At 46.7% G+C, this 25656-nt stretch overlaps 1 protein-coding gene and 1 long non-coding RNA gene across 2 annotated transcripts; one reads left to right on the top strand and one right to left on the bottom strand.

Moving 5' to 3' along the window:
- Nucleotides 1-7504: 7504 nt before the first annotated feature.
- Nucleotides 7505-10545, bottom strand: LOC141042322 (uncharacterized). The gene is made up of 2 exons (XR_012204609.1): nucleotides 8661-10545; nucleotides 7505-7847 (listed from the first exon to the last, which is right to left on the bottom strand). It is a non-coding gene; the product is annotated as an uncharacterized lncRNA (long non-coding RNA).
- A 9193-nt stretch (nucleotides 10546-19738) lies between these two features.
- LOC123497598 (uncharacterized) lies at nucleotides 19739-23598 on the top strand. Its single transcript, XM_045234221.1, has 3 exons — nucleotides 19739-21812; nucleotides 21918-22173; nucleotides 22923-23598. The coding sequence occupies exons 1-3, from the start codon at nucleotides 20187-20189 to the stop codon at nucleotides 23141-23143; spliced, it is 2103 nt and encodes a 700-aa protein (XP_045090156.1). The 5' UTR covers nucleotides 19739-20186; the 3' UTR covers nucleotides 23144-23598.
- The last annotated feature ends 2058 nt before the right edge of the window (nucleotides 23599-25656 follow it).

A 25656-nucleotide genomic window follows, 5' to 3' on the forward strand; every position in this document is an offset into this window, starting at 1 on the left:
CTTTTATGGATACCGATGTTTTTCGTAAATTTAGCACTAAATATGGACTTGACTCTGAGATAGTAGCTTCCTTTTGTGAATCTTTTGCTGCTCACGTTGATCTCCCTAGGGAGAAGTGGTTTAAATATCATCCTCCCATAGAAGTAAAAGTAGCTGCACCTATTAAAGCTGAAGAAAAAACTATCACTTATAATGATCCTATTGTTCCTACTACTTATGTTGAGAAACCACCTTTCCCTGTTAGAATAAAGGATCATGCTAAAGCTTCAACTGTGGTTCGTAAAAGCAATATTAGAACCTATACACCTCCTGAGCAAGTTAAAGTTGAACCTAATGTTGCTATTGTTAAAGATCTCTTATCTGATAATATTGATGGGCATGTTATTCATTTCCGTGATGAAACTGCTAGAATTGCCAAACCTTGTGCTAAAGATAAGCATAGACCTGCGGTAGGCATGCCTGTTATTTCCGTTAAAATAGGAGATCATTGTTATCATGGCTTATGTGATATGGGTGCCAGTGCTAGTGCAATACCTATTGACTTATACAAAGAAATTATGCACGATATTGCACCTACTGAGTTAGAAGATATTGATGTCACAATTAAACTTGCCAATAGACATACTATTTCACCCATGGGAATTGTTAGAGATGTTGAAGTCTTGTGTGGGAAAACTAAATATCCTGCTGATTTTCTTGTTCTTGGTTCCCCACAAGATAGCTTTTATCCCATTATTTTTGGTAGACCCTTCTTGAACACTGTTAATGCTAAGATAGACTGCGAAAAGGATGTTGTTACTATTGGTTTGGGTGATATGTCTCATGAGTTTAATTTCTCTAAATTTAGTAGACAACACCGTGAAGAGGAATTGCCTAGTAAGGATGAAATTATTGGTCTTGCTTCTATTGCCGTACCCCCTAGTGATCCTTTAGAACAATATTTGCTAGATCATGAAAATGATATGTTTATGAATGAAAGAAGGGAAATAGATGAAGTATTCTTTAAACAGGAACCTATCCTGAAACACAATTTGCCTGTTGAAATCCTAGGGGATCCTCCTCCACCCAAGGGTGATCCCGTGTTTGAGCTTAAACTGTTGCCTGATACTCTTAAATATGCTTATCTTGATGAGAAAAAGATATATCCTGTTATTATTAGTGCTAACCTTTTAGAGCATGAAGAAGAGAGATTATTAAAAACTCTGAAGAAGCACCGTGCTGCTATTGGATATACTCTTGATGATCTTAAGGGCATTAGTCCCACTCTATGTCAACACAAAATAAATTTGGAGAAAGATGCCAAACCAGTTCGTGATCACCAACGACGGCTGAATCCTAAGATGAAAGAAGTGGTAAGAAAGGAAATACTAAAGCTCCTTGAGGCAGGTATAATTTATCCCGTTGCTGATAGTCAGGGGGTAAGTCCTGTCCATTATGTCCCTAAGAAGGGAGGTATTACCGTCGTTCCTAATGATAAAGATGAATTGATCCCGCAAAGAATTATTACAGGTTATACGATGGTAATTGATTTCCAAAAATTAAATAAAGCTACTAAAAAGGATCATTACCCCTTACCTTTTATCGATCAAATGCTAGAAAGATTATCCAAGCATACACATTTTTGCTTTCTAGATGGTTATTCTGGTTTCTCTCAAATACCTGTGTCAGCCGATGATCAATTAAAGACCACTTTTACTTGCCCTTTCGGTACTTTTGCTTATAGACGTATGCCTTTTGGTTTATGTAATGCACCTGCTACCTTTCAAAGATGCATGCTGGCTATATTCTCTGACTTTTGTGAAAAGATTTGTGAGGTTTTCATGGATGATTTCTCCGTCTATGGATCCTCTTTTGATGATTGCTTGAGCAATCTTGATCGAGTTTTGCAGAGATGTGAAGAAACTAACCTTGTCTTGAATTGGGAGAAGTGCCACTTTATGGTTAATGAAGGTATTGTCTTGGGGCATAAAGTTTCTGAAAGAGGCATTGAAGTTGATAAAGCCAAGGTTGATGCTATTGAAAAGATGCCATGTCCCAAGGACATCAAAGGTATAAGAAGTTTCCTTGGTGACGCCGGTTTTTATAGGAGGTTCATTAAGGACTTCTCAAAAATTTCTCGGCCTCTGAGTAATTTATTACAAAAAGATATACCATTTGTCTTTGATGATGATTGTGTAGAAGCATTTGAAATACTTAAGAAAGCATTGATATCTGCACCTATTGTTCAGCCACCTGATTGGAATTTACCCTTTGAAATTATGTGCGATGCTAGTGATTACGCTGTAGGTGTTGTTCTAGGGCAAAGAGTTGATAAGAAATTAAATGTTATTCAATATGCTAGCAAAACTCTAGACAATGCCCAGAGAAATTATGCTACTACTGAAAAAGAATTCTTAGCAGTCGTATTTGCTTGTGATAAGTTGAGACCTTATATTGTTGATTCTAAAGTAACTATTCACACGGATCATGCTGCTATTAAATATCTTATGGAAAAGAAAGATGCTAAACCTAGACTTATTAGATGGGTTCTCTTGCTACAAGAATTTGATTTGCATATTATTGATAGAAAGGGAGCTGAGAACCCCGTTGCAGACAACTTGTCTAGGTTAGAAAATGTTCTTGATGACCCACTACCTATTGATGATAGCTTTCCTGATGAACAATTAAATTTCATAAATGCCTCTCGTATTGCTCCATGGTATGCTGATTATGCTAATTATATTGTTGCTAAATTTATACCACCTAGTTTCACATACCAGCAAAAGAAAAAGTTTTTCTATGATTTGAGATATTACTTTTGGGATGGCCCACATCTTTATAAAGGAGTAGATGGTGTTATTAGACGTTGCGTACCTGAGCATGAACAGGAACAGATCCTACGCAAGTGTCACTCCGAGGCTTATGGAGGACACCACGCTGGAGACAGAACTGCACATAAGGTATTGCAATCCGGTTTTTATTAGCCTACTCTCTTCAAGGATGCCCGTAAGTTTGTCTTGTCTTGTGATGAATGTCAAAGAATTGGTAATATTAGTAGACGTCAAGAAATGCCTATGAATTATTCACTTGTTATTGAACCATTTGATGTTTGGGGCTTTGATTATATGGGACCTTTTCCTGCCTCTAATGGATATACACATATTTTAGTTGATGTTGATTACGTTACTAAGTGGGTAGAAGCTATTCCAACTAGTAGTGCTGATCATAACACTTCTATTAAGATGCTTAAAGAAGTTATTTTTCCGAGGTTTGGAGTCCCTAGATATTTAATGACTGATGGTGGTTCACATTTTATTCATGGTGCTTTCCGTAAAATGCTTGCTAAATATGATGTTAATCATAGAATTGCATCTCCTTATCACCCACAGTCTAGTGGTCAAGTAGAATTGAGTAATAGAGAGCTCAAATTAATTTTGCAAAAGACTGTTAATAGATCTAGAAAGAATTGGTCCAAGAAACTTGATGATGCATTATGGGCCTATAGAACTGCATATAAAAATCCTATGGGTATGTCTCCGTATAAAATGGTTTATGGAAAAGCATGTCACTTACCTCTCGAACTAGAACATAAGGCTTATTGGCTATTAAGGAGCTCAACTACGATTTCAAACTTGCCGGAGAAGAGGTTATTTGACATTAGCTCACTTGATGAATGGAGAACCCAAGCTTATGAGAATGCCAAATTGTTTAAAGAAAAAGTTAAAAGATGGCATGACAAAAGAATACAAAAGCGTGAGTTTAATGTAGGTGATTATGTGTTGCTATACAACTCTCGTTTAAGATTTTTTGCAGGAAAACTTCTCTCTAAATGGGAAGACCCTTACGTTATCGAGGAGATCTATCGTTCCGGTGCCATAAAAATCAACAACTTCGAAGGCACAAATCCGAAGGTGGTGAACGGTCAAAGAATCAAACATTATATCTCAGGTAATCCTATAAATGTTGAAACTAATGTTATTGAAACAGTAACCACGGAGGAATACATAAGGGACACTTTCCAGAACGTTTCAGACTCCGAAAAGGAATAGGTACGTGGTACGGTAAGTAAACCGACTCCAAAACAGTTCTAATGGCAATTTTTCTCCGTTTTGGAATATTTAGAAAAATAAGAAGCAGTCCGGGAAGGACACGAGGGCTCCACGAGGGTGGAGGGCGCGCCCTACCCTACTGGGCGCGCCCCCTACCTCGTGGGCACCTCGTGTGCTCTCCGGACTCCGTTTTCTTGCACGTTACGTATTTTGGTCGGTAAAAATTCATTATATATTCTCCCGAAGGTTTTGACCTCCGTATCATGCAAATATCTCATGTCTTTGTTTCGAGCTGTCTTGCTGCAGATTAGAGCAACATGTCGTCCCAGGATTCGGAAGGAGAAAGCTATGTGCCTGATTACCTTGCAGATCCTAAGGTCTATGGGGATGTGGAGCATTGTGGTTGGACTGCGGAAGAAGAAGAGGACTATGAGCCCAAGAGAAAGGAGACGAGCTCTGATGAAGATGAAGTCCCATTACCTCAACCTGGGGACATGCATGTGGAGTTCAAAAAGTCAAGCCTCCCTGATAGAGCTAAGAAATTTAAGGTCGAGTTTATCCCTTTTTGTCTCTTGCAGAAAAACAAGCAGGAATTATGCAAAAAGATATTAAGCCTGGAGCAGGATATTGATGACTTGAGGGATCAAAATTCTGTCCTCAAGCGCAAATTAAGGAAGAAGACTACGCCATCAACTAAACCATCATCTTCTTCTTCAACAAAGGAGACATAATCACATGGGTATGGGCACTCCCCTTGGCAACTGCCAAGCTTGGGGGAGGTGCCCCGGTATCGTATCACCACCACATCTCCTATCTTTACCGTTTTTCTTAGTTCGATCCTATTAGTAGTATCTTGATCTAGTAGAATAAAGTTTTGGTATGATCTATTTTTGAGTTTTTCTTTATGATCCCTCTATGTAATCGAGTTCGTGAGCTATATATAATAAAGATTAGTGTTGAGTCAAGGGCTTGATTATCTTGCCATGATCTTGAGTGAATAAAAGAAAAGAGAAAAGAATAAAAAGAAACAAAGAGATCATATTGATCTTATGAAGAGTAATGACTTCACATAGAAAGAGTATGATGATTAAAAATTGTTGAGAGTTGACAAACATAGCCTTGGTCATCGTTGCAATTAATAGGAAGTAATAAAGAAAGAGAGGTTTCACATATAAATATACTATCTTGGACATCTTTTATGATTGGGAGCACTCATTAAAATATGACATGCTAAAGAGTTGATGTTGGACAAGGAAGACAACGTAATGGGTTATGTTTTCTTATATCTGAGATAAAGTATATTGTCATGGATCATCCAACATGTTGAGCTTGCCTTTCCCCCTCATGCTAGCCAAATTCTTTGCACCAAGTAGAGATACTACTTGTGCTTCCAAAAACCCTTAAACCAGTTTTGCCATGAGAGTCCACCATATCTACCTATGGATTGAGTAAGATCCTTCAAGTAAGTTGTCATCGGTGCAAGCAATAAAAATTGCTCTCTAAATATGTATGATTGATTGGTGTGGAGGAAATAAGCTTTATACGATCTTGTGATGTGGAAGAAATAAAAGCGACGGACTGCATAATAAAGGTTCATATCACAAGTGGCAATATAAAGTGACGTTCTTTCGCATTAAGATTTTGTGCATCCAACCCTAAAAGTGCATGGCAACCTCTGCTTCCCTCTGCGTAGGGCCTATCTTTTATTATTTTCTACCTTATGCAAGAGTCATGGTGATCTTCACCTTTCCTTTTTACATTTTATCCTTTGGCAAGCACAGTATGTTGGAAAGATCCTGATATATATATCTAATTGGATGTAAGTTAGCATGAATTATTATTGTTGACATTACCCTTGAGGTAAAAGGTTGGGAGGCGAAACTATAAGCCCCTATCTTTCTCTGTGTCCGATTGAAACTCCGTAACCACAAGTATTGCGTGAGTGTTAGCAATTATGAAAGACTAAATGATAGTTGAGTATGTGGGCTTGCTAAAAGGCTCTGACATAGACTCTTTCTGATGTTATGATAAATTGCAATTGCTTCAATGATTGAGATTATAGTTTGTTAGTTTTCAATAAAGTTTCTGATTCATACTTGACATTATGGATAGATTATTACTTGAGCATAAGAAATCATATGACAATATCCATATATGTTGCTGTTATGAAAATAATCATGATGCCCTCATGTCCGTATTTTATTTTATCGACACCTCTACCTCTAAACATGTGGACATATTTATCGTTATCGGCTTCCGCTTGAGGACAAGCGAGGTCTAAGCTTGGGGGAGTTGATACGTACATTTTGCATCATGCTTTTATATCGATATTTATTGCATTATGGGCTGTTATTACACATTATGTCATAATACTTATGCCTATTCTCTCTTATTTTACAAGGTTTACATAAGGAGGGAGAATGCCGGCAGCTGGAATTCTGGGCTGGAAAAGGAGCAAATATTAGAGACCTATTCTGCACAACTCCAAAAGTCCTGAAACTCCACGAAAGTTATTTTTAGAAATAATAAAAAATAATGAGCGGAAGAAATACGTCAGGGGGGCCTCCACCTGTCCACGAGGGTGGGGGGCGCGCCCTACCCCCCTGGGCGTGCCCCCTGCCTCATGGGCCCCCTGTTGGCCCTCCGGTGCACATCTTCTTCTATATGAAGTCTTTCGTCCGAAGAAAAATAATAAGCAAGCTTTCGGGACGAGACTCCACCGCCACGAGGCGGAACCTTGGCGGAACCAATCTAGGGCTCCGGCAGAGCTGTTCTGCCGGGGACACTTCCCTCCGGGAGGGGGAAAACATCGCCATCGTCATCACCAACGCTCCTCTCATCGGGAGAGGGCAATCTCCATCAACATCTTCACCGGCACCATCTCCTCTTAAACCCTAGTTCATCTCTTGTATCCAATTCTTGTCTCATAGTCTGAGATTGGCACCTGTAGGTTGCTAGTAGTGTTGATTACTACTTGTAGTTGATGCTAGTTGGTTTATTTGGTGGAAGATCATATGTTCAGATCCTTTATGCATATTAATACTCCTCTGATTATGAACATGAATATGCTTTGTGAGTAGTTACGTTTGTTCCTGAGGACATGGGAGAAGTCTTGCTATTAGTAGTCATGTGAATTTGGTATTCGTTCGATATTTTGATGAGATGTATGTTGTCTATCCTCTAGTGGTGTTATGTGAACGTCGACTACATGACACTTCACCATTAATTGGGCTTAGAGGAAGGCATTGGGAAGTAATAAGTAGATGATGGGTTGCTAGAGTGACAGAAACTTAAACCATAGTTTATGCGTTGCTTCGTAAGGGGCTGATTTGGATCCATATGTTTCATGCTATGGTTAGGTTTACCTTAATACTTTTGTTGTAGTTGCGGATGCTTGCAATAGAGGTTAATCATAAATGGGATGCTTGTCCAAGTAAGGGAAGCACTCAAGCACCGGTCCACCCACATATCAAATTATCAAAGTACCGAACGCGAATCATATGAACGTGATGAAAACTAGCTTGACGATAATTCCCATGTGTCCTCGGGAGCACTTTTCTCTATATAAGAGTTTTTCCAGGCTTGTCCTTTGCTACAAAAAGGATTGGGCCACCTTGCTGCACTTTATTTACTTTTGTTACTTGTTACCCGTTACAAATTATCTTATCACCGAACTACTTGTTACCTATAATTTCAGTGCTTGCAGAGAATACCTTGCTCAAAACCGCTTATCATTTCCTTCTGCTCCTCGTTGGGTTCGACACTCTTACTTATCGAAAGGACTACGATAGATCCCCTATACTTGTGGGTCATCAGCACCTTCAGAAAAAAGGATGGGAATGTGACCAAAAGGATAGAAAGTGACAAAATTAAGGGAAAACAGGCGTAACTAAAGAACAAGTTAGCCAGATAGAAAATTAGGGGAGCAAGTTTCACAGTACTTTACTGCAAGATACAAAATGGGAAACAGGGCAAAAACAGGGGTACAAATTTACAACACAGCTACATACGGCGCATAAGATAGCAGTGAAGCTCTACATTACAAGTTGCAGTGAACATATAGCGCAACTAACAGAGTTAAAAATTGAACAGCAGAACTCATGCACATATCTCTGCAAGACCTTGGTCTAACACGCATGAAATTCAAGAGGGTACACAAAACCTTGGTCTAACAAGTTGCAGAGAAGTTCATTAACGACCAGAATGAACAACATCATGGGACAAAACGTAAACAAACATGAAGAAATTCAGGGACTATAACCACACCTCCTCCTTCAGAGACAAGTTACGGGATCCACCACTGTTAACTAAAGCCTACTAAGCTACCTTCACATCGACAGCAGCAGAACTTATTCTCTACACCTACCTACAAATCAACAGCGAGAACACAATCGGCCTGGAATTTGGTCTGCGCCCACAACAAAAACATGAGACTACACAAGGCGCACTGCAGGCTCCTCCCAAAACTCACACGAACAATCATGGCACCGTGGCGGACTAGAACACCACGGCATCGACATGCACATCCCGCGGACCACAAAACAATCACCACGATGCCAAAAAATCACCAGATCTAGAACTACACGGCCACAAAAAAGCATGGGCAAAGCGCGAGAGACAAGGAAAACGAACCAGAGTAGCCCACGAACGAGGAGAAGAGGGAGAAATCAGTATCCTGTGGTGGATGAGCTCGAAATCGCCATGAACGCAAGCAATCACCTCCGCCTCTTCCGCCGCTCGAGCTCTCTCTCTCTGCCTTGTCCAAATGCGAAGGGATGAGAAAGAGGAACGACCAGATACCCCGCTCCCAAATTCAAAAAAGACAAAAACGTGCCCAGCCAGGACGGGGCGGGCCGATGAAAACGGGCGGAAGAAGAAAACCGCGCCCGATAACAAAAACCAACACAAAAAACAGCCGACCGAGCGTGAATCTCAGAGCAAAGATCGGACAGACAGAGATTTGAATTACAACGAATTGAAAAACAGTCGACTATAAAATAGCAAATCCGAAAAAGGGCGCTACTCTGCGTCGGCGCACCGGCGGAACGATTCGGCCGGTCCACCTAGGACCGTAGGATTCTTAGCGATGCAATGATTGCTAGCCATCGGATATGCCTTCCGCGCTTTGTCCTTCTTCTTGAGCGAGCGCCGCACATCAGCGACAGGAGGCTGCGGCGCTATCGACCCCCGCCATAATCCCCCGCGAGGCGACCGAGTCCGAAGCACCGCCGCACGCCGGGCTCGCTGACGTTTGCCGCCGCTCGCCGCCCTCACACAATCTCCTCCTCCCGCTCGAAAAAAATTGATCCATGGAGGCACGAATCCTCGCCGGTTCCAGCATGAAAAATCCTCATGCGCGCCACCAGATGCTCCTCCCACCGCGTCGATGTTTGCAGCTCCGTCGTCATCCCCTGCTTGCAGCTTAGCTCCGCTGTTGTCCCCTGCCTGCAGCTCCGACGCCGTCCCCTGCTTACAGCTTATATCCGCAGTCGATGGACCCATGGAGACGACGAAGTAACTCGCAAAAAATCACTATATATGGTTCCAGCAACCAAATTTGCCGCTTGTAGCATTTCAAGTCGCTGGTTGAAGCTCATTTTGCAATGGTCGAAGTATTCAGGCCACCTGGTTCCAGCATATTTCCCGCAGGTTCCACATCGCCGTCAAGGTCGCAGTACCATTGTGTCCGCTGTCTACCACCATGTTAGCAAACTCTGTTAGTAGCAAATGACATCTCTGATAGTGGCAAAACTCCGATACGGTTGCAGCAACAAAAATCCATTGCCGCCGTGGACGGAAGTAGCAAAATTTGACTTCGGTTCCAACAAAATCAAACATGGTTGTAGCAAAAAATAATCGATCGGAAAAGATAGGGATGTAGCATCTCATGAGAATGAATGTAGCAATCGTCAACACCCGTGGTAACAAAAAACTGACAAAAGGTTGCATCAAGAAACACAGTCCTGGGTCTTGCATGTCATGGAGATGGGATGTAGCAAAAATTCGACAAACATAGGCAGTAACAAAAAATCAAAACGGTTGTAGCAAAATCGTTCACCAGTTCCAGCAAAAAACACCGTGGGAGGAGATTTTGGGCGGGGGTGGTTGGAAGCAAAAACATGAGCCGGTTCCAACAAAATCAAAACAAGGTTGTAGCAAAAACTCGTCATTGACGTGGTCAATTGCAGCTCGGCCATGGCGGCTAACGCATCCGGCTTCGCCGGCCATGGAGAGGGGCGCACCCGGCTGCGAGCAACCCATGGCGATGAGCGCGCCCAGCTGCGCACTCCTCCCTGCTCGGGTGGCTGTGTTCGCGACCGAGAGGCGAGGAGGCGTGGGGTAGCTTGACGGCTAGAGATGGAGGAGAAAATGGCCAGCAGGAGCAAAGGGCTTCACGAGATGGAGGAGAAAATGGCCAGCAGGAGCAAAGGGCTTCACGCCATGGCTGGGGGTAGGTGAGGAGGAGAGAGGAGACGATAAGGAATGAGATAAGATGAAAGAGGAGTGCGAGCGATCGCTTTAGATGGGGAGTGGGTCCACCAGACGTAACGTGAGCGGAACGAGCGTGACCGGCCAAAGATTGGACCGGTGCGCCGGCTCTAAACATTTACCAAAAAAAAAAAAAAACAGATATAGACGTCTCCTGTACGGATTCCGAATTAGCAATCGCCTACGGGCAACGACTAGCGTGCTGGCCTATTAGTGCAGTTTGCTGGTTGCGCGCTGTAGGTTCGTTCTGCTCCGATGTTACTCATCCCTAAAAAAATGCTCCTTTTTTCTATTTCATTTCATTTTGCTTCTTTATTTATTTTTATTTTGTATCTTTTTAAATTTGGCACTGTTTTTTTATCGTTCTACATTAGTTTTCTACTTTTGTTGGTTTTCTTTATTCTTCTGTTTTTTGCTTTTCCATTGTTTCTTTCTCAGTTTTTATCGTTTTTAACACATATTTACTTTTATCATGGTATCCAATGTACATTTTTAGAGCACACAGGAATTATTTTTCTGATACACCGCTAGAAATTTATGACGCACATTTTTCAAATACATGTTTTGAACACTTTTTTGATTACATGGTAACATTTTCTAAATACATATTATATACTTTATAATGGAAATAAAAAATATTAAACAACAGATTTTTTTTACATTGTGTACACATTTTTAAATTGATTATTTTAGAAACACCTGAATATTTATTTAAAATGTTGCATACAATTTTTAGTGGAAATGAACATTTATTAACCTATGCGAACATATTTTTACATTGTCTGTAATATTTTCTTAAATGAGACAAACATGTTTTGAAACGCGGGAATATTTTCATAAAAAGCAATGTACAATTTTTAATGTTGCAGATTATTTTTTACACTACGCAAACAATTATTTATATTTTATACACATTTTAGAAAACTCCTGTACATTTGTTGAAACACAATTTTTTTTAATTTTCAGGAACATTTTTTAAAACTGGGCTAACAAAGTTTTATACTATATGTTAAACTTTTAAATTCGTGTTTTAAAATTTATAAAATACATTTAAAATTTTAGAATATATTTGCATTTAACTTAAAATAAATAAAAAAATAGGGACAATAGTTCGAGTGTCGTTAGCATGACTAGCCACGTCGTACTGGGCGGCCCACCACCAACGCCCTGTAACAGCGCAGGGAACGGTCAATTGGATCAAATACCCCCGAAATTCTAAAACCTTGACCATATTTGTGGGACTTTTCTGAGTATATAGTTTGGTGTGGTCCACCTTGTTCTTATTATTAGGGTTTCTTCCAGGCCTCGTCCTCCCCTATTCTAATCTCCGTCCTTCCCTCACCCTCCGCAGCACCGAAATCCGAACGAATCAGGAAGCACCACCCTCGCCGGAGAAGAGAGCAAGTCGCTGGTCCGTCCACATGTATGGCAAGCCTGTCCGCCGCATCGGCGACGGCTACGTCGAAACGTTACACCAGAAACCGTGAAGGAGGACATACTCCTCCTGCTCGACGACATCCACGGCTTCTACAAGGCGGCGCTCGATAGGTTGCCTGTACGGAGGACCCCCGCACTGGCTCCCTGCCTTCTCAAGGCCGGCGTGTGCTTCGGATTCCTCGACCCAGTCTCCAATATCATCCTCAACACCATCGCCTACTCGCAGCGGATGCCCAGCACCGAGAGTCAAGAAGGGGCTACTAGAAAATTGATCTTCTCCAAGATCTCCACTGACACTCAGGATCGCAGAATTTTCCGGATACTGCTGCCCAGACACATGGCGAACGCCATGACCATCGCGCGGCTGTCGCTGGAAGGTCTGGTCAGCTTCCTCCTGTTCCACTTCCGCTACCTCGCGGAGACGGAAGCCCTGCGCTACCTGCGCCTGGCCAGGGCCGACCTTCTCGCCGCCGTGCATCTCATCAATCGAGATCGTGACAAGTCGTGCTTGGCGTCTAGCATTGCCAAGATTCACAACAGGCCCGCGTTCGACATCTCATCTCCTACCTCCAAGATCGCCCTGGAGTGTGCCGCTGCCTCTGCGAGGCACCCTGAACCAGCCATCCTGGTGAACGCGTCGCTGTCGGTGGTGTCTCGGCTGAGCAAGGTCTCTAACCTTTTGCAGGTGCATCGCCTGCCCCCTCGAACTATAAGGCGCCTGGAGCTGTTGCTCAGGCGAGAGCCTAAAGTCATGGATCAAATGGCCGCCTGATGGGGACGCAGGATCTATGGTGAGCGTTGCACATGGGAAGGTAGAGATCGGTGTGACTGTGACATTTCGATATACAGAGTCTCTTAAGCTGTTGCTTCTCGACAAGATCCACCTGCTCTACCTAGAGGCACTTTCTAAGCTGCCTAGGGATAGCTTGCGCAAACATCACCATTGCAACCTTCTCAGGGCTGGTTATTGCTATGGTCTGATGGAACCTGTCTCCAACATCATTTTCAACACCATCTGGTATGACTCTGTAATCTCCACGCAGCATGAGTATGCGCTTGATTTTGAGGTGGACATGATATGCACCAATGCCCTTATGCGAATTGAGTGCTGCTCCCTCTATGGCCTTATTGCCTTCCTCCGCCGCCTCTTCCGCCATCTGACTGAGCATGATGCCATCTGGTTCCTGCTCAAGAGCAATGCTGATGTTTGGTCAGCCATCGACATAGCAGAGCAACATGGTCATCATATGTCTGATGTGTACCTCAATGCCTTTAGGGAAGCAGCTGTTAATTCATGGCACCCTCACCCTAAAGCGCTGGAGAAATTCATCCTGGAAGCCCTGAACATGAATTCGACTGAGCTGTCATTGATGCTGACCCATGCAGTCAAGAACTGCAGATTTGAGGGACTAACCATGTCTTTGTCACCCAAATCTTCACCTACCAAGTCAGATGAGCAGGTTCAACAACTGGACAAGTTGGCCTCGAGTTCGGAGTTCTTATCTGAAAACCAAAAAATGTTCATTTCAGAGATTCAGAAAAAATTTAAGGCTGACCAAAATTTCTATGTCAGGAAGGTCAAAGCTGCGTTGAAGAGCTACTCCCAGAAACAAGGGGTTCGTGCATTCACCTATGTTGTTGTATTCTTTGTTTTTATACCTGTGTTTTCTTAAACGTCTGTTTAGTGATTAGCTCCCTTCTCCTGTCTTGCTCTATATAGGTGCACTACGAACTTCATGTTATTTGTGGTGTGAATCCTCGTGCGGTCAAGGGTGGAACTGCTGATCTTTTTAAGAAAAAGGGCAAATTTGAATACTCCCACATCAACTTTTGGGCAACACGTGAGGGATCAAATTCTGCTGCCACAGATCCAGTACTGTTCTTCGCTGAATGCAGCAATGATGATGAAGATGACAAGGAAACACCTCCCCTGTGCGTCCCAGTATTTAGTTCTTGGATATCTGATGGTATGCTCTCAGCTCTCTTTCACACAGTAGGTATCTTGTATTTGTGATTTACATAGTTAGTTGAAATAGAAGTGGTAAAACAAGAGTGCTTGGCTTGTGAGAATTAGAACCTCCTTACTTTGTAGTGCAATTATGTTTATGCTCTGCATGCATATTCCAGAATTGTGTATAGCCCAAGTACTCAAAGCTTCCCTCGTTCCGTACTAACAAAGACCAGTTACAGTTAGCATGATTAAGTCTCGTACGTTTTCTTTAGTCTCTTAAGGTTTAAACAAAGATTAAAAATTAGAAACCTGAAAGGTTTAGACCACTTAAGCATCTCCCTTAATTATTTAGCAATCTGAAGTTCTGAAAATACACTAGAAGAATGCCCCCTCTGTTGCTGGGGAATTTGTGCGTAGTCAAAACGCTGGTAAACTACAATTTATGAGAAATGGCATTTTCCAAATATGTTTGTATAAGATATATAGATTACCAAAAATCTGTGGTATCTCCTCCGAGAAAATTACATCCAGCCATTGAATTGATGGATCCAATGAAATCAATGAATCAGACTTAATGAAGCTTTGCTCAGTTCTTTTTGGAACACTGGCCCAAACATAGTGATATTTCCACATCCTTGACAGTGATGGCATGTATGCCTGGCGCAACTTTTAGTCCCACTATAAATATTTTGGCAGATAGTAATGTGTCCTAGGCAGCCTACATACTCTAAATTTCGGAATCAAGGGGTTCTCTTCATTGGCTTTTAGATCCATCTTTTGCACTTAGCTTTGTGTTTTTCTTTTTTTATGAGAAGTCTGATAATATAATTACTTTTGTTTGGAGGAAAGTTCGCTGCTTCCACTGTGAGTTTCTAGTGAAAAAAATTGTTCACCCATATCATGAATCATATTATGGGTGTTACGACGACTTTGTTGGAATGGCTCGTGGAGAACATAGCATTTGTAATGAAGAGATTATCAGTGCATGCGACTTCCATGCTGATATGATGTGCACATTAAAAGAGGATTGGATCTTTTTTGATCCCAACATGGATGCTATGATTGCTCGAGCGAATCCCATTAAGAATTGGGCTACGGAAATGCTGAAATGGAAGAACAGAATCTTTTGACAGGTGTGTCTCTTGCCTAACTTGGAAATTTTAGTTTTGTGGTTGCATCGATTTGGAAATATTTCTCTCTTTACCGTGTTTCAATAAAACTAGAGATAGCCCTATCAGGATATGGTTTTCTCCAGTAATTAAATATGTATTAGTTTATCCCATTTTTGTATGATATAACATACTTCGTTCTACTTTGCAGTCATGCTCGGTCTTTTTTTTTTCCGAGACAGATCAGATGGACTCTTGAAATTGAGATTCTTGAAGAGCTTTCCTGGGAGCACTTGTTCAAGCTTAGTTAACATTTGCTAGAACTGTTTATTATATTCTTTTGTTGAAGTATATCTCAACTTCTTAAGTGTGGTGTTAGTTTGTCAACCATGATGTAAATTATCCTTGATGCTACTCGAGTATGTGGATATCTAATGCCAGGTTTGCATGTGGGCACTTCATCACAAAGCTATACAGAACAGCAACAATTTATATGTTGGGCGTTCAGTTCTATTTCCTGGTGCTGCTGGTGGCGGCTGTAGCGGCCGTTCGTCCTGCAGCACCTGTTAGTCATTATAGGGATACTAGCAAAAAGGTCCGTGCGTTGCAACGGGAGAAAAAAAATCCTCTCATATCTTTCCCATCTGCAATTTTTTTTGCCAGCTCTTCGGACCTGGGCCTCAGTGCGCCAACAGGTGGGCTTTCTCCATTGGGCCAAAACGGATGACAAGTAACGAAACCAAATAGCGTACGTGAAGTTAATTGAAGCGGGACCAGACGAAGCGGGACGAAATAAAAAATATCACCTCTTTTTAATAGTAGGTATAGATAATGATATGAAGCAGACATACAACATTGGTCACCAGGTGATCGCCCTAGCAGTAGCAGTGTGTTTGACAACCCGAAAGCAAGGGAATGGGAATTTGTTAGGAATTAAGATAGTCCCAGTCACATGTTTGATGTGTGGTAGGAATTCTAGTCGTGGGAATCTGAAAAGATGTTTCATCCCACCAAAATTAACAATGGGACTAAGAAAAAGATACATGGGAATTAGCCTCCTTAATTTATTTAGTCCGATAGGAGACCATCGCCAGACCACTCGGTGACCGCCGATTCTTTATCGAAAAAGGCTTTCACCTTGCTTTATATATAAAGCAACATAGCCGAACCAATAAAATCAAAGATAAAGCAAGATTAAAACCCTAAGACGAAACACCCTAGGCTACTGTCTACTGACAAGAAGAGACCCCCCCTCCCAAGAGAGACCACCGGACTTTGATGGAACGCACCCATCAAGTTGTCGCCGGAGAGGACCCCATGCCATCTCGCTTCGGACAGTGGTGCGCTGATCCTACCTGCAGACACCTAGGACCAAGAGCGATGTCATCGACGTCACGTGTAAAAGATAAGAAGCTGCCAGGAACATCTCCTGCTAGAGCCAAGGGGGCATCGAGAAAGAGGATTCGAGCTCGCCCGTCGATGTCGAAGAGACGTGACCGAAGGGTGCATGAGCTCCATGGCGACGCCCCCAAGGGGGTGACGACGCCACACGCTGCCGTTGCCGCGGTCGAAAGACGATCGAGGGTTTTCACCTGAAGCCCTGACACGAAGAGGGGGACCACAACGATGCCCCCAAAAGGGACGCGGCACCCACATGCATCGCCTCCACCGGCACCAAAGCGCGAAGCTTTCCCCCAGAGTCTCACTCGAGGTACCACGGTCCAAGTCTACCGCTACCAAAAGTCCAAAACAGACCTCCACAACATACACCGCTGCTGAAGCACCACCACCACCACCAGGATTCCTACCGCCTCCCTCCTCGCCACCCACGTGACCAAGGAGAAACGCCGCCACCACCGCAACACCGCCTGTCACAGAGCCATATATGCGGCCTCGCCATACAGGGATGCCGCCCCGGCATCCGAGAGGGCCAACCCTCTGCACCACCGCCGGCCAAAACATATTTCGCCCAGCGAAGGAGATCCACCACAACCCTCACTGGTGCCCCACACGTACAACCAACGAGCAATGGAAAGGGAAAGCCGGGCGGCTATAGGAGCTCCAAACCACGCATGAAAGATGGCAGCCACGACCCTCTGGTCACGGCTGCCCATCCGGCTCACCGGACCCCAACCTGCCCCAGATCTTGGCAGGGTTCGTCACCTCGGTCATTAGGCCCTCGGCGTCAGGACGAGCGAGCCAGTCACCGACCCCCTACCATGACCACCACGCGATGGAGGCGGCGCCCACAACCCCGCATGCTACGACCACCAACTGGGCCGGAGAGCTCCGCCGGGCCCCAGATCGGGGTTGGGGCGGGCACAAGGTCGGAGCACCACCAAGTCGAGGAGAGAGACGGTACCACGCCACTATATTTGTGGCTGCGACCATCACCTACCGAGCAGAGCACCTCCAGTAGCGCGACGAGGGAATCCCCACCGACGGCGACAACTAGGGTTAGGGAGGGCTACAAGAGAGGAAGGGAAAGGAAACCGAGAAGGATTCCACCCCGTCGCCGCCTACCCACGTCGGGACTTTGCCATACGAGGAGCCGAAGTCGACGAGGGAGGAAGGGCGGAGGAGAGGGTGCATGGTGGCGGTGGGTTTGGGGAGCCGCCCGTGTCACCCTTGGGGACGATGGCTGTCGATTCTATTAAATTCTTATGGTTTTAGATAGTCTTATTATCCCGTCGGCTGAGGAGCTAATTACTTGCACCATCCCCATGTAATAACTCCCTTCCTAAACACCCGCTCGTACCTCTTCTCCTTTTTCTCACCTTGTCACTCAGGGAGCCTCCCCCATCTCACCGCCAACCACACCACCCCTTCGCCTCCCCAATCTCGACGATCATCTGCTGCTCACGCTGGCCGTTCTGGTTTACCCGGAAATTCAGGTGGGGTAATTCGGGTTCTAAAAAATGATACCCAAAATTTGCGCAGAAATTTTGTACCAGGAAATTCGGTTCGGTTCGGGTTTCCCCGAATTACCCGAATTAGAGCAGCCAAGACCTGATGTACTCGCACCCATAATCAAGAGCCGTCGGCGGCCGACAGGACAAAAGGAAGACGTCCGACGTGGTGCACACTATTGCTCCTTCCTTGCCCTCTCACTCCAAATCTCCAGTGGCCGCCGGCGGGATATGATGGACTGAGGGATGTGGCCGGCCAACGTGATAGAAGGCAGGTGGCGGTAGGAAAGAAGGGAGGTGGCCGACCATCACTGGCTGGTGTCGAGGGTTGGGTGCGACATATGCCAAGGGATGACTTATCATGGTGGGAGCGAGTAGAACGTCGCCAGTGCCCGAAAGCGGGATGAGGCGTAGACACGAACGCCGGCGTACTTTACCCAGGTTCGGGGCTCTCCTAGGAGATAACACCCCTAGTCCTGCTTTGTGGGGTCTCCGCATGATCACTAAAGCACTAGTGAGTACAATGGTGCTCCTTGAGCTGTTTGCTAGAGGTAGAAGAAAGCAGGGCTAGCTCTCTCCTCCCTCTATGTATGGGTCTAGGTCTAATAGGTTGGGAACCCTTTGCATGGGTGCCCTGGGGGGTTTATATAGGCCTACCCCCAGGGGTACAATGGTAATCCAGCCGGGTGTAGGGCCCGACTGTCAGTGTCTTCTGTCGCCGGCTTCTCCGCCGGCCGCTGGGGCCCGCCGCCTGGTGGGCCCAGCCGACTGGTCTGGCGCGGAGCCGACAAGCCGCCTCCGCTGCTTGCGGGTCTGGTCGGCGGCTTATTACTGTGGCCGTGATGCTAATGACACATGCTTGGTCGGGGAGGGGGGGGGGCGTGGTTACAGTCCCGCCGTCCGGTGGGAGATCACTGTAGCCACACCCTGTCTCATCTGATTAATGGTGCACGGACTTCGAGGGAGGAGTGGGCTGCCTGCTAGAGGTCGGCCTCCCTTGGGTCCGACTGGTCAGGTTCTGCCGCCCTCCGGGCTCTCGCTGCCTGGTAGGGCCCGCCGCCTGCGGGCCGTATCGACAGGCCGTCGTGGGAGCAAGGCTCCGCCTGACAAGGGTGACGTCAAGGGTGGAGTGGCAACAGTGCCGCGCCGTGCGGAGATCTCCGCCTGTACGGGGCACCGTGGCCACGCCGTGCCTTGGATATGGGGGCGATGGGCTACACTGTAGCCACATCCTGTCTTATCTTCTTAATGGGGGCGCAGACTTTGAGGGCGTCGTGGGCCGCCTGCTAGGAGCCGGCCTCTCTAGAGGCCGCCTGCTAGGAGTCAGCCCGTCTTGGGGCCGTCTTCTGGTGCTTGGCCGTCTTCTGGCAGCCGGCCGTATGAGCCAGCCGGCCACCAGAAGGCGGCGCTTCATCCTTGATGCTTGGGGGGCGCAGCTGGCCCAATGTCTTGAAATGCTCAGGGACTCGGGTTAGGCTACCCGTGGCCCATTACTCCGACAGCTGGGGTGATGGTTGTCGCCGGCCGGGAGTTTCTGGGCGAGGAGATGGCGTAACGCCGACTTGCGAGGAGCAGAGCAAAGGGCATCATGGCGTCGTGACGTTCGTGCTGGTGCGTGAGTGTGTGGTGTGTGGCGGCAGGGTCGGGAGTGGATGGCGATCGGAAGGTCTGTAGTCCGTACGGGTCAAACAAACTAGGTCATGAGTAAATAAAGGCTATGTTGAGCTTGACCTTAGCTAGTGGTGACTATTTTTTTCGGTGCCTTTTCCTAATTTCGGGTTATTCAGATAGTTCAGGTACCGAGAATAAAAACCTGAATTTCGTGAATAAATTTCGGGTTTCTAGAGTTGCTATATGAAAATGTGTTTTAGTTTTCGGGTTCGAGCTATACAGGTTAGGGTTTTTCGGATTCAGGCTACGAGTATCGGGTTTTATGCCCATCGTGATCTGCTGCCTCCTCTCACCTCACTGTCAAGCTCTCATCGGGCTCTCTTAGGGATAGGCGAGGAATTATGTAAGGTTTGGTTGGGGGTTCTCCCGACTGTGTTTTAGATGTAATTTCGATGACAATTCAACCTTTGATAGCAGTAAAAAATAAAGCGGCAAGATTATATATTACCCTAAAGAAAGAAGGAGGCCGAAGCAGTGCCAAAGAAACAAAAAACAAAGGAAGGGAGCCGAACCAAAACCATCGCTCTCCTCGACGCCGCCCTGGTAGGGTTCCCTAAATCGAGAAGGGGAAGCTGAAGCTAGTGAAGGAGTGATGTCGTCCAAGACCCCATCGACGGCGGCCAAGAGCGGCGGCGCGGGCACCAGCAACAGAAACAGTCTCAGCCGCGTGATTCGGCCGGAGAGTCGTTTCATCCCCTACAGAGCGGAGCAAATCGAGGAGAGGACGCGGCTCCTCTCCATGATTGACACCTTCTACAGAGAGGCGTGCGACATGCTCGTTGTGGAAGCGACGCCCGCCACCCGCGGCCGCTTCCTCGACGCCGGCGTCTGCATCGGCCTCCTCGACCCCAACACCCTCGTCACCTCCGACCTCCACCCCGGCCTCATGGACAACGTCTCGGAGGATACCAAGCCGGGAGAGATGGCCAAGCGCTCACTCGATGGCCTCGTGGCCTTCCTGATCTACTTCTTCTCGTACCTCGCCGGGTGGGAGGCCGTGCGATACCTGCTGGTCGCCGACGCCGACCTCCTCGTCGCTGCGCGCCTGATAGTGGCGGACCGCGGCATGATGGGGTTCTCGGTCATGTCACTGGCATCAGTGGCAGCCTTCGAGGCGGCCCTCAGGTTGGCTGCGCAGGTCGCCAAGCACTCTCAGCCGGAACGCCTCGTCAGTGTTTGGATGTCGCTGTCCTCCCAACTGCAACAGGTCCTCAGTTTCCTCTCGGTGATGCAGACACAGACACAGGGTATGAACATCCAAATGTTGCTCGGTGGACGGTCGCTTCCCGACCCGGGGAAAGCTTGGAACCTTGCAGCTTCTCGGCCACCTCACAGCAACATTGCCGATATGCCATACGAAGCCACCCGGTCTCTGAGGATGGCGCTTCTCGACACAATTCGCATCTTCTACCTGCGAGCCCTGGCAAGGCTGCCGCGTGCAGAGCTGCGCACTCGCTACCACCGCAGCATGCTCATGGCCGGTTACTGCTACGGCCCCTTCGACCCCGTCTCCAACATCATTGTCAACATGATATGGTACGATGTCATGTTCGCAGCACCCCATCCACCGGTGTTGGACATGATCGGCCCCAAAAGCCTTACCCGATTGGAGAGCCGCTCCTTTTATGGTCTTGCCTCATTCCTCCAAACCCGCTACCACGATTTGTCGGAGCACCAACTGGTGCAATGCCTAGTTGCCTCCTGTGCTCACCTGTCCGTGGCTGATCCAAACTTTGATGTGGCGTTTGCTTACCATCCTTTTGTTGATCCCAACATTAGTGCTGCTGCATCTGCTGGTGCTAAGATGGAGGCGATACGCCGGCAACAAGAATGCAGGACCAGCGCACCAGGCATCTATGATGCTGTCAGCAAGATGGAGAAACAAAGGCCGTGCTCAAGTGCCAAGGAAGCCTACGAGGCTGCAGCCACCGCAGCATGGCACCCCAACCCTGAGGCTCATGCAGCATTTCTCAGTTCAGTCGACGTGATGCTGAACGGACCTGCCTTCCTCCTGCTGCAGAACGGTGACCAACTCACTTCCGAAAACGTGCAGTTCATCGCCAGCTTATTGTCTTCCAATCAAAAACCTACTCCTGAACAAATTAAAAAGAGGTACCGTGTTCCCGCATTGGAGGCAAAGATGCGTTCCGAGGCTAAACAAAGAAGAATCGCCAAAAAGGTGAAAGGTGCATTGGATAAATACTTGCTACGAGATGGGGTTGGTAACTAGTTTTCTCTATTTCCTTATTGTGACCAATAATGGCAGCCATGCTATCTTACAGCTACTCATTAACCCCATATGCTCTTTAATTTTTTCCTATAGGAACCCATGTATGATCTTCATATTATCTGTGGTGCAAATGAATCCATAGGCAGCCCTGAGTACTGCGCCGATGTCCTGGATGATCTCCTGTCTTCTTCCCCATGCAAATTCCGTTACTCGCATGTAAATTTTTTGGTGACCCAGAAGGATTCTTCATCTGCAGAAAGATATCCCTTACTCTTTTTTGCTGAATTCGATAATGAGGAGGAGGGTGAGCCCCTATGCTGTCTTGTCGATGTGCCAACGCCATTTGCAGGTTCTCTCTTCTTTCTGCACAAGTTTGAGGTTTTCCATGTCATTGTGTCTGTTTGTTTTAACCATGTAGATAACTATGAATGTTGAGTTATGAGTAGTAAACAACAACATGAGTAAATTTGTAGACACCTTGCAATAGGAAGAGGATTTCAATTTGAATGTGCAGCCACACACAAAAATCTTCTACATGATCTAAAGTATTTTGTCTGTGTCTATGGGTCAGAGGTGCTGAAAGGGGCCAGGTGCAAATGGAAGCAAAATAATATACAATAGAGATGTTCATGATATGGGTATGCTCTAAGCTACCATAGGTTGAAAAGGCAGGAATTGGAAAACTCATGACAATTAACCTTAAAATCCATGGAGATGGTAGAGAATTGCTCTTTGGTAGAAAGTAAGAGTCTATGTGGTTAAACAGAAAGGAAAGGAAAACAAAGGGAGAGCTGCTGCTTTTGTACCACCGGTGAAGGTACAAGAGTTAACATTCGCTTCCATGCTCCCTACATGAATAATATGAGCCACAGCCCAGCCTAGTGTCCAAAGGCCCGTAGCACTGTGCAACATAGTACCAGCATTTTCTGTGGGGATCTAGCAGTTGAGAGCTCAGAAAGTGGGGAAAGAAACTCCACTTTAATGATCAACATATTTTTTTTACATCTGAGATAAGAAGAATGTTACTCCATGGATGCAGTTCTCTTGAATATGATATTCAGTGCAATTTTTGATATTTACTATGTTTTTGGTCTATAGAACATGTTCGGTGCCTGTATTGTGAGGCTCAAGGGACCAAAATTGTGCATCCGGCATTGGAAAAATTTCATGGGAAAGAAAGGGAGTTGGAGAGGGAGTTTGAGGAGGCTATCTCTAAAGACCGTCATGACCGGCTTATCTGCACGAATGAATATGCTGTTCAGCACTTGTGTGGAGTGGAGGAGGATTTCATGTACATTGATATCAGGTGCATCAGTTAGATGCTCTGCAATCTTTCCAGTTAGATGCTCTGTGATGTGTTTCCAGTTAGGCCACCGTATCATGCTCTTTTTCATCTTGTAGACAAAATCATCACAATGAAGGATTTTGTACTTGATCTAATTATTGGTTGCACATGAAGCAACATGTGGTTGGCTGTGTAGTAGTACTTCATACAGTAATGTTTTTTGGTCTTCCTTGTGTTCTTGTTGATATTCTTGATTTTTTAAGATTATTTAGCATTTGGTAATTTTGTTTAAAGTTCTCCTCATGTGTTCAGATCTGTCTATTAGGGTTTGGTTTAGTTACCCCCGCAAGTAAAATGGGTTGGTTTAATTTACCCCGCAAATAAAGCTGTTTGGTTCAACTTAAATGCATGATGTATAATGAATAATGAAAATTAGAGGTGAATAATTGCTGAGTAAGCAGTGGAACTGCAATTACAGTTGTTGTCATGTTGAAGGCCCTGATTGTTGAACTGCAATTACAGTTTGTGTTTCTCCACTGGTACAATGGTAACAAACATTTTTTGGGACGGAGGTAATACAATTTAACTCGGTTCCACAGCATCAGTTCTACCCTTGCTAGAGAAATCATAGTCTCTAGGATGATGCTATAAACCAACTTCCATGACCCTTAAGAGCCTAATACATACACGTCCTTCAAAGAAAGCCTTGGATTTTTGTTGATGACCGGAATTATCTCACTAGAGTAGCTAGTAAGCATCCTCAGAACAACTCAATAACTGTTATTATGGAGAACAGAGCAGATAAGTCGCACTCGTAGTGTTATGACTGGGGTAACTTATACCCGGAGGAGGTCCACTGAACGCGTTTAGTTAGGGGCTTAGCTCAAAAGTTATCTTATTTTTATTAGCATCGGGATTATATAATATAAACAGCCGCAAAGACACATGCACGCGCATGCTCAGAGAAGGGGGGAGGGGGGAGAGAGATCTCCATGTAATGTGCCATCTCTACATATTACTCCCTTACATTATGGGACGGAGGGAGTACTCTTTTGGAAATTAAGCAATAAGACAATTCTATTGCCCCGCTCCCTGAGGAGCCGGAAACCCTAAACCCTAGCTGCCTCCTCTCATCGCCACCGCCTCCTCTTCTGCGCAGGACGGCGCCCAGCCGCCGCCTGCCGCGTGTTCGCCCTCGCCCACCTCCCTCCTTCCCGTACAACCTCCGGCCTAGAGCCGGTAGAACCGTAGTTCCTACCACTTTGGTATCAGCTAGCTCGGTTGCGATCATGTCTTCGCCCCGCCCACCCCAACCCTCCCGCTGCCCGCCGCCACCACCGCCCCGCTGTCCACTACGGCCAGCGCGCCTCCACCGCCGGTGCCTGTCACCGCCGCAGCACCGGTCCCCGCCGTCTTCACTCCGGAGGAGGTCACGGGAGCTCTCCGCGATATCGCCACCCGCGGTCCAGGGGATCCGCCTCTACCTGGCCGGCCCCTACAGGCCACCGCCGGCCGCACCACCAGCCGCCGCCACTGGACCGCTGCTCCTGCCGAGGCAACCGCCACACCCGGCAGCCTCCGCGGTGCTCGACGGGCCGCTGCTGCAGCCCCAGCTGCAGCTGCAGCCGCCTCCCGCCACCACCCCGCTCTAGCCGCAGTGGTCGTCGCCGACCATCGCGGCTTCCGCCATGCCCGTCGCCCCCATGCAGTAGCCGCTGTAGCTGCCGGCGCCCCCGCCGCCCAGCACCGGGTCGGCGACGACCACGCCGGCGGGCGTTCCAATCCAGCAGGTCTGGTTTCCCCCCCTCGTCGTCGCCGCTTCCGGCCTGGTTGGTCGGGTCGTCACCGCAGCCGGTCTACACTATGGCCACAGAATAGCCGACGCCCACCCTGCAGTATGGCGGGCCCTCCGGCTCCGCGGGCCCCTATGCTGGCCTCGACGGGCCGCCGTTTCACGGGGGACCCCCTGTGTCCACCGGCCCGGCGCCATCCTCTTCGCTGCTACGTACCGCAGAGCTGTACGCCCACGGCGTCATGCTCAGACACCGCCGCGTTTCTCCAAGCTCGACTTTGCTACCTACAACGGCACCGAGGACCCCCTCAACTGGCTCAACCAGTGCGAGCAGTTCTTTCGGGGGCAACGCACGCTCACGTCGGACCGCACCTGGCTCGCCTCTTATCATCGCCGGGGCGCTGCACAGACCTGGTACTACGCCCTCGAGCAGGACGAGGGTGGCATGCCCCCATGGGAGCGCTTTCGCGAGCTATGCCTCCTTTGTTTCGGGCTGCTGATACGCGGGAGCCTGCTGTCGGAACTCGGCTGCCTCCCCTTCACCTCCACGGTGCAGGACTTCGCCGACCGTTTCCAGGCCCTGGCGTGCCATGCGCCGGGCGTGACGGCTCAGTAGCGGGCCGAGCTCTTCGTCGGCGGTGTGCTGTATCACATCCACGTGGACGTGGAGCTTCAGGGACCCCAGGACCTCCAGATGGCCATGTACTACGCTCGCGCCTTCGAGCGTCGCCGCAGTCCTTGCAGCAGGCGCCACT

This window comes from Aegilops tauschii, chromosome 3 (assembly GCF_002575655.3).
Source record: "Aegilops tauschii subsp. strangulata cultivar AL8/78 chromosome 3, Aet v6.0, whole genome shotgun sequence".
Classification (NCBI taxonomy): domain Eukaryota; kingdom Viridiplantae; phylum Streptophyta; class Magnoliopsida; order Poales; family Poaceae; genus Aegilops; species Aegilops tauschii.

What these genes read in the sequence shown, in the direction of transcription:
- LOC123497598 (XM_045234221.1), top strand. Translation starts at nt 20,187, where the DNA reads ATGTCGTCCAAGACCCCATCGACGGCGGCCAAGAGCGGCGGCGCGGGC. An exon ending in AATACTTGCTACGAGATGGG is followed by an intron (nt 21,813 to 21,917) that starts GTTGGTAACTAG and finishes TTTTTCCTATAG; the next exon opens with GAACCCATGTATGATCTTCA. An exon ending in TGTGCCAACGCCATTTGCAG is followed by an intron (nt 22,174 to 22,922) that starts GTTCTCTCTTCT and finishes TTTGGTCTATAG; the next exon opens with AACATGTTCGGTGCCTGTAT.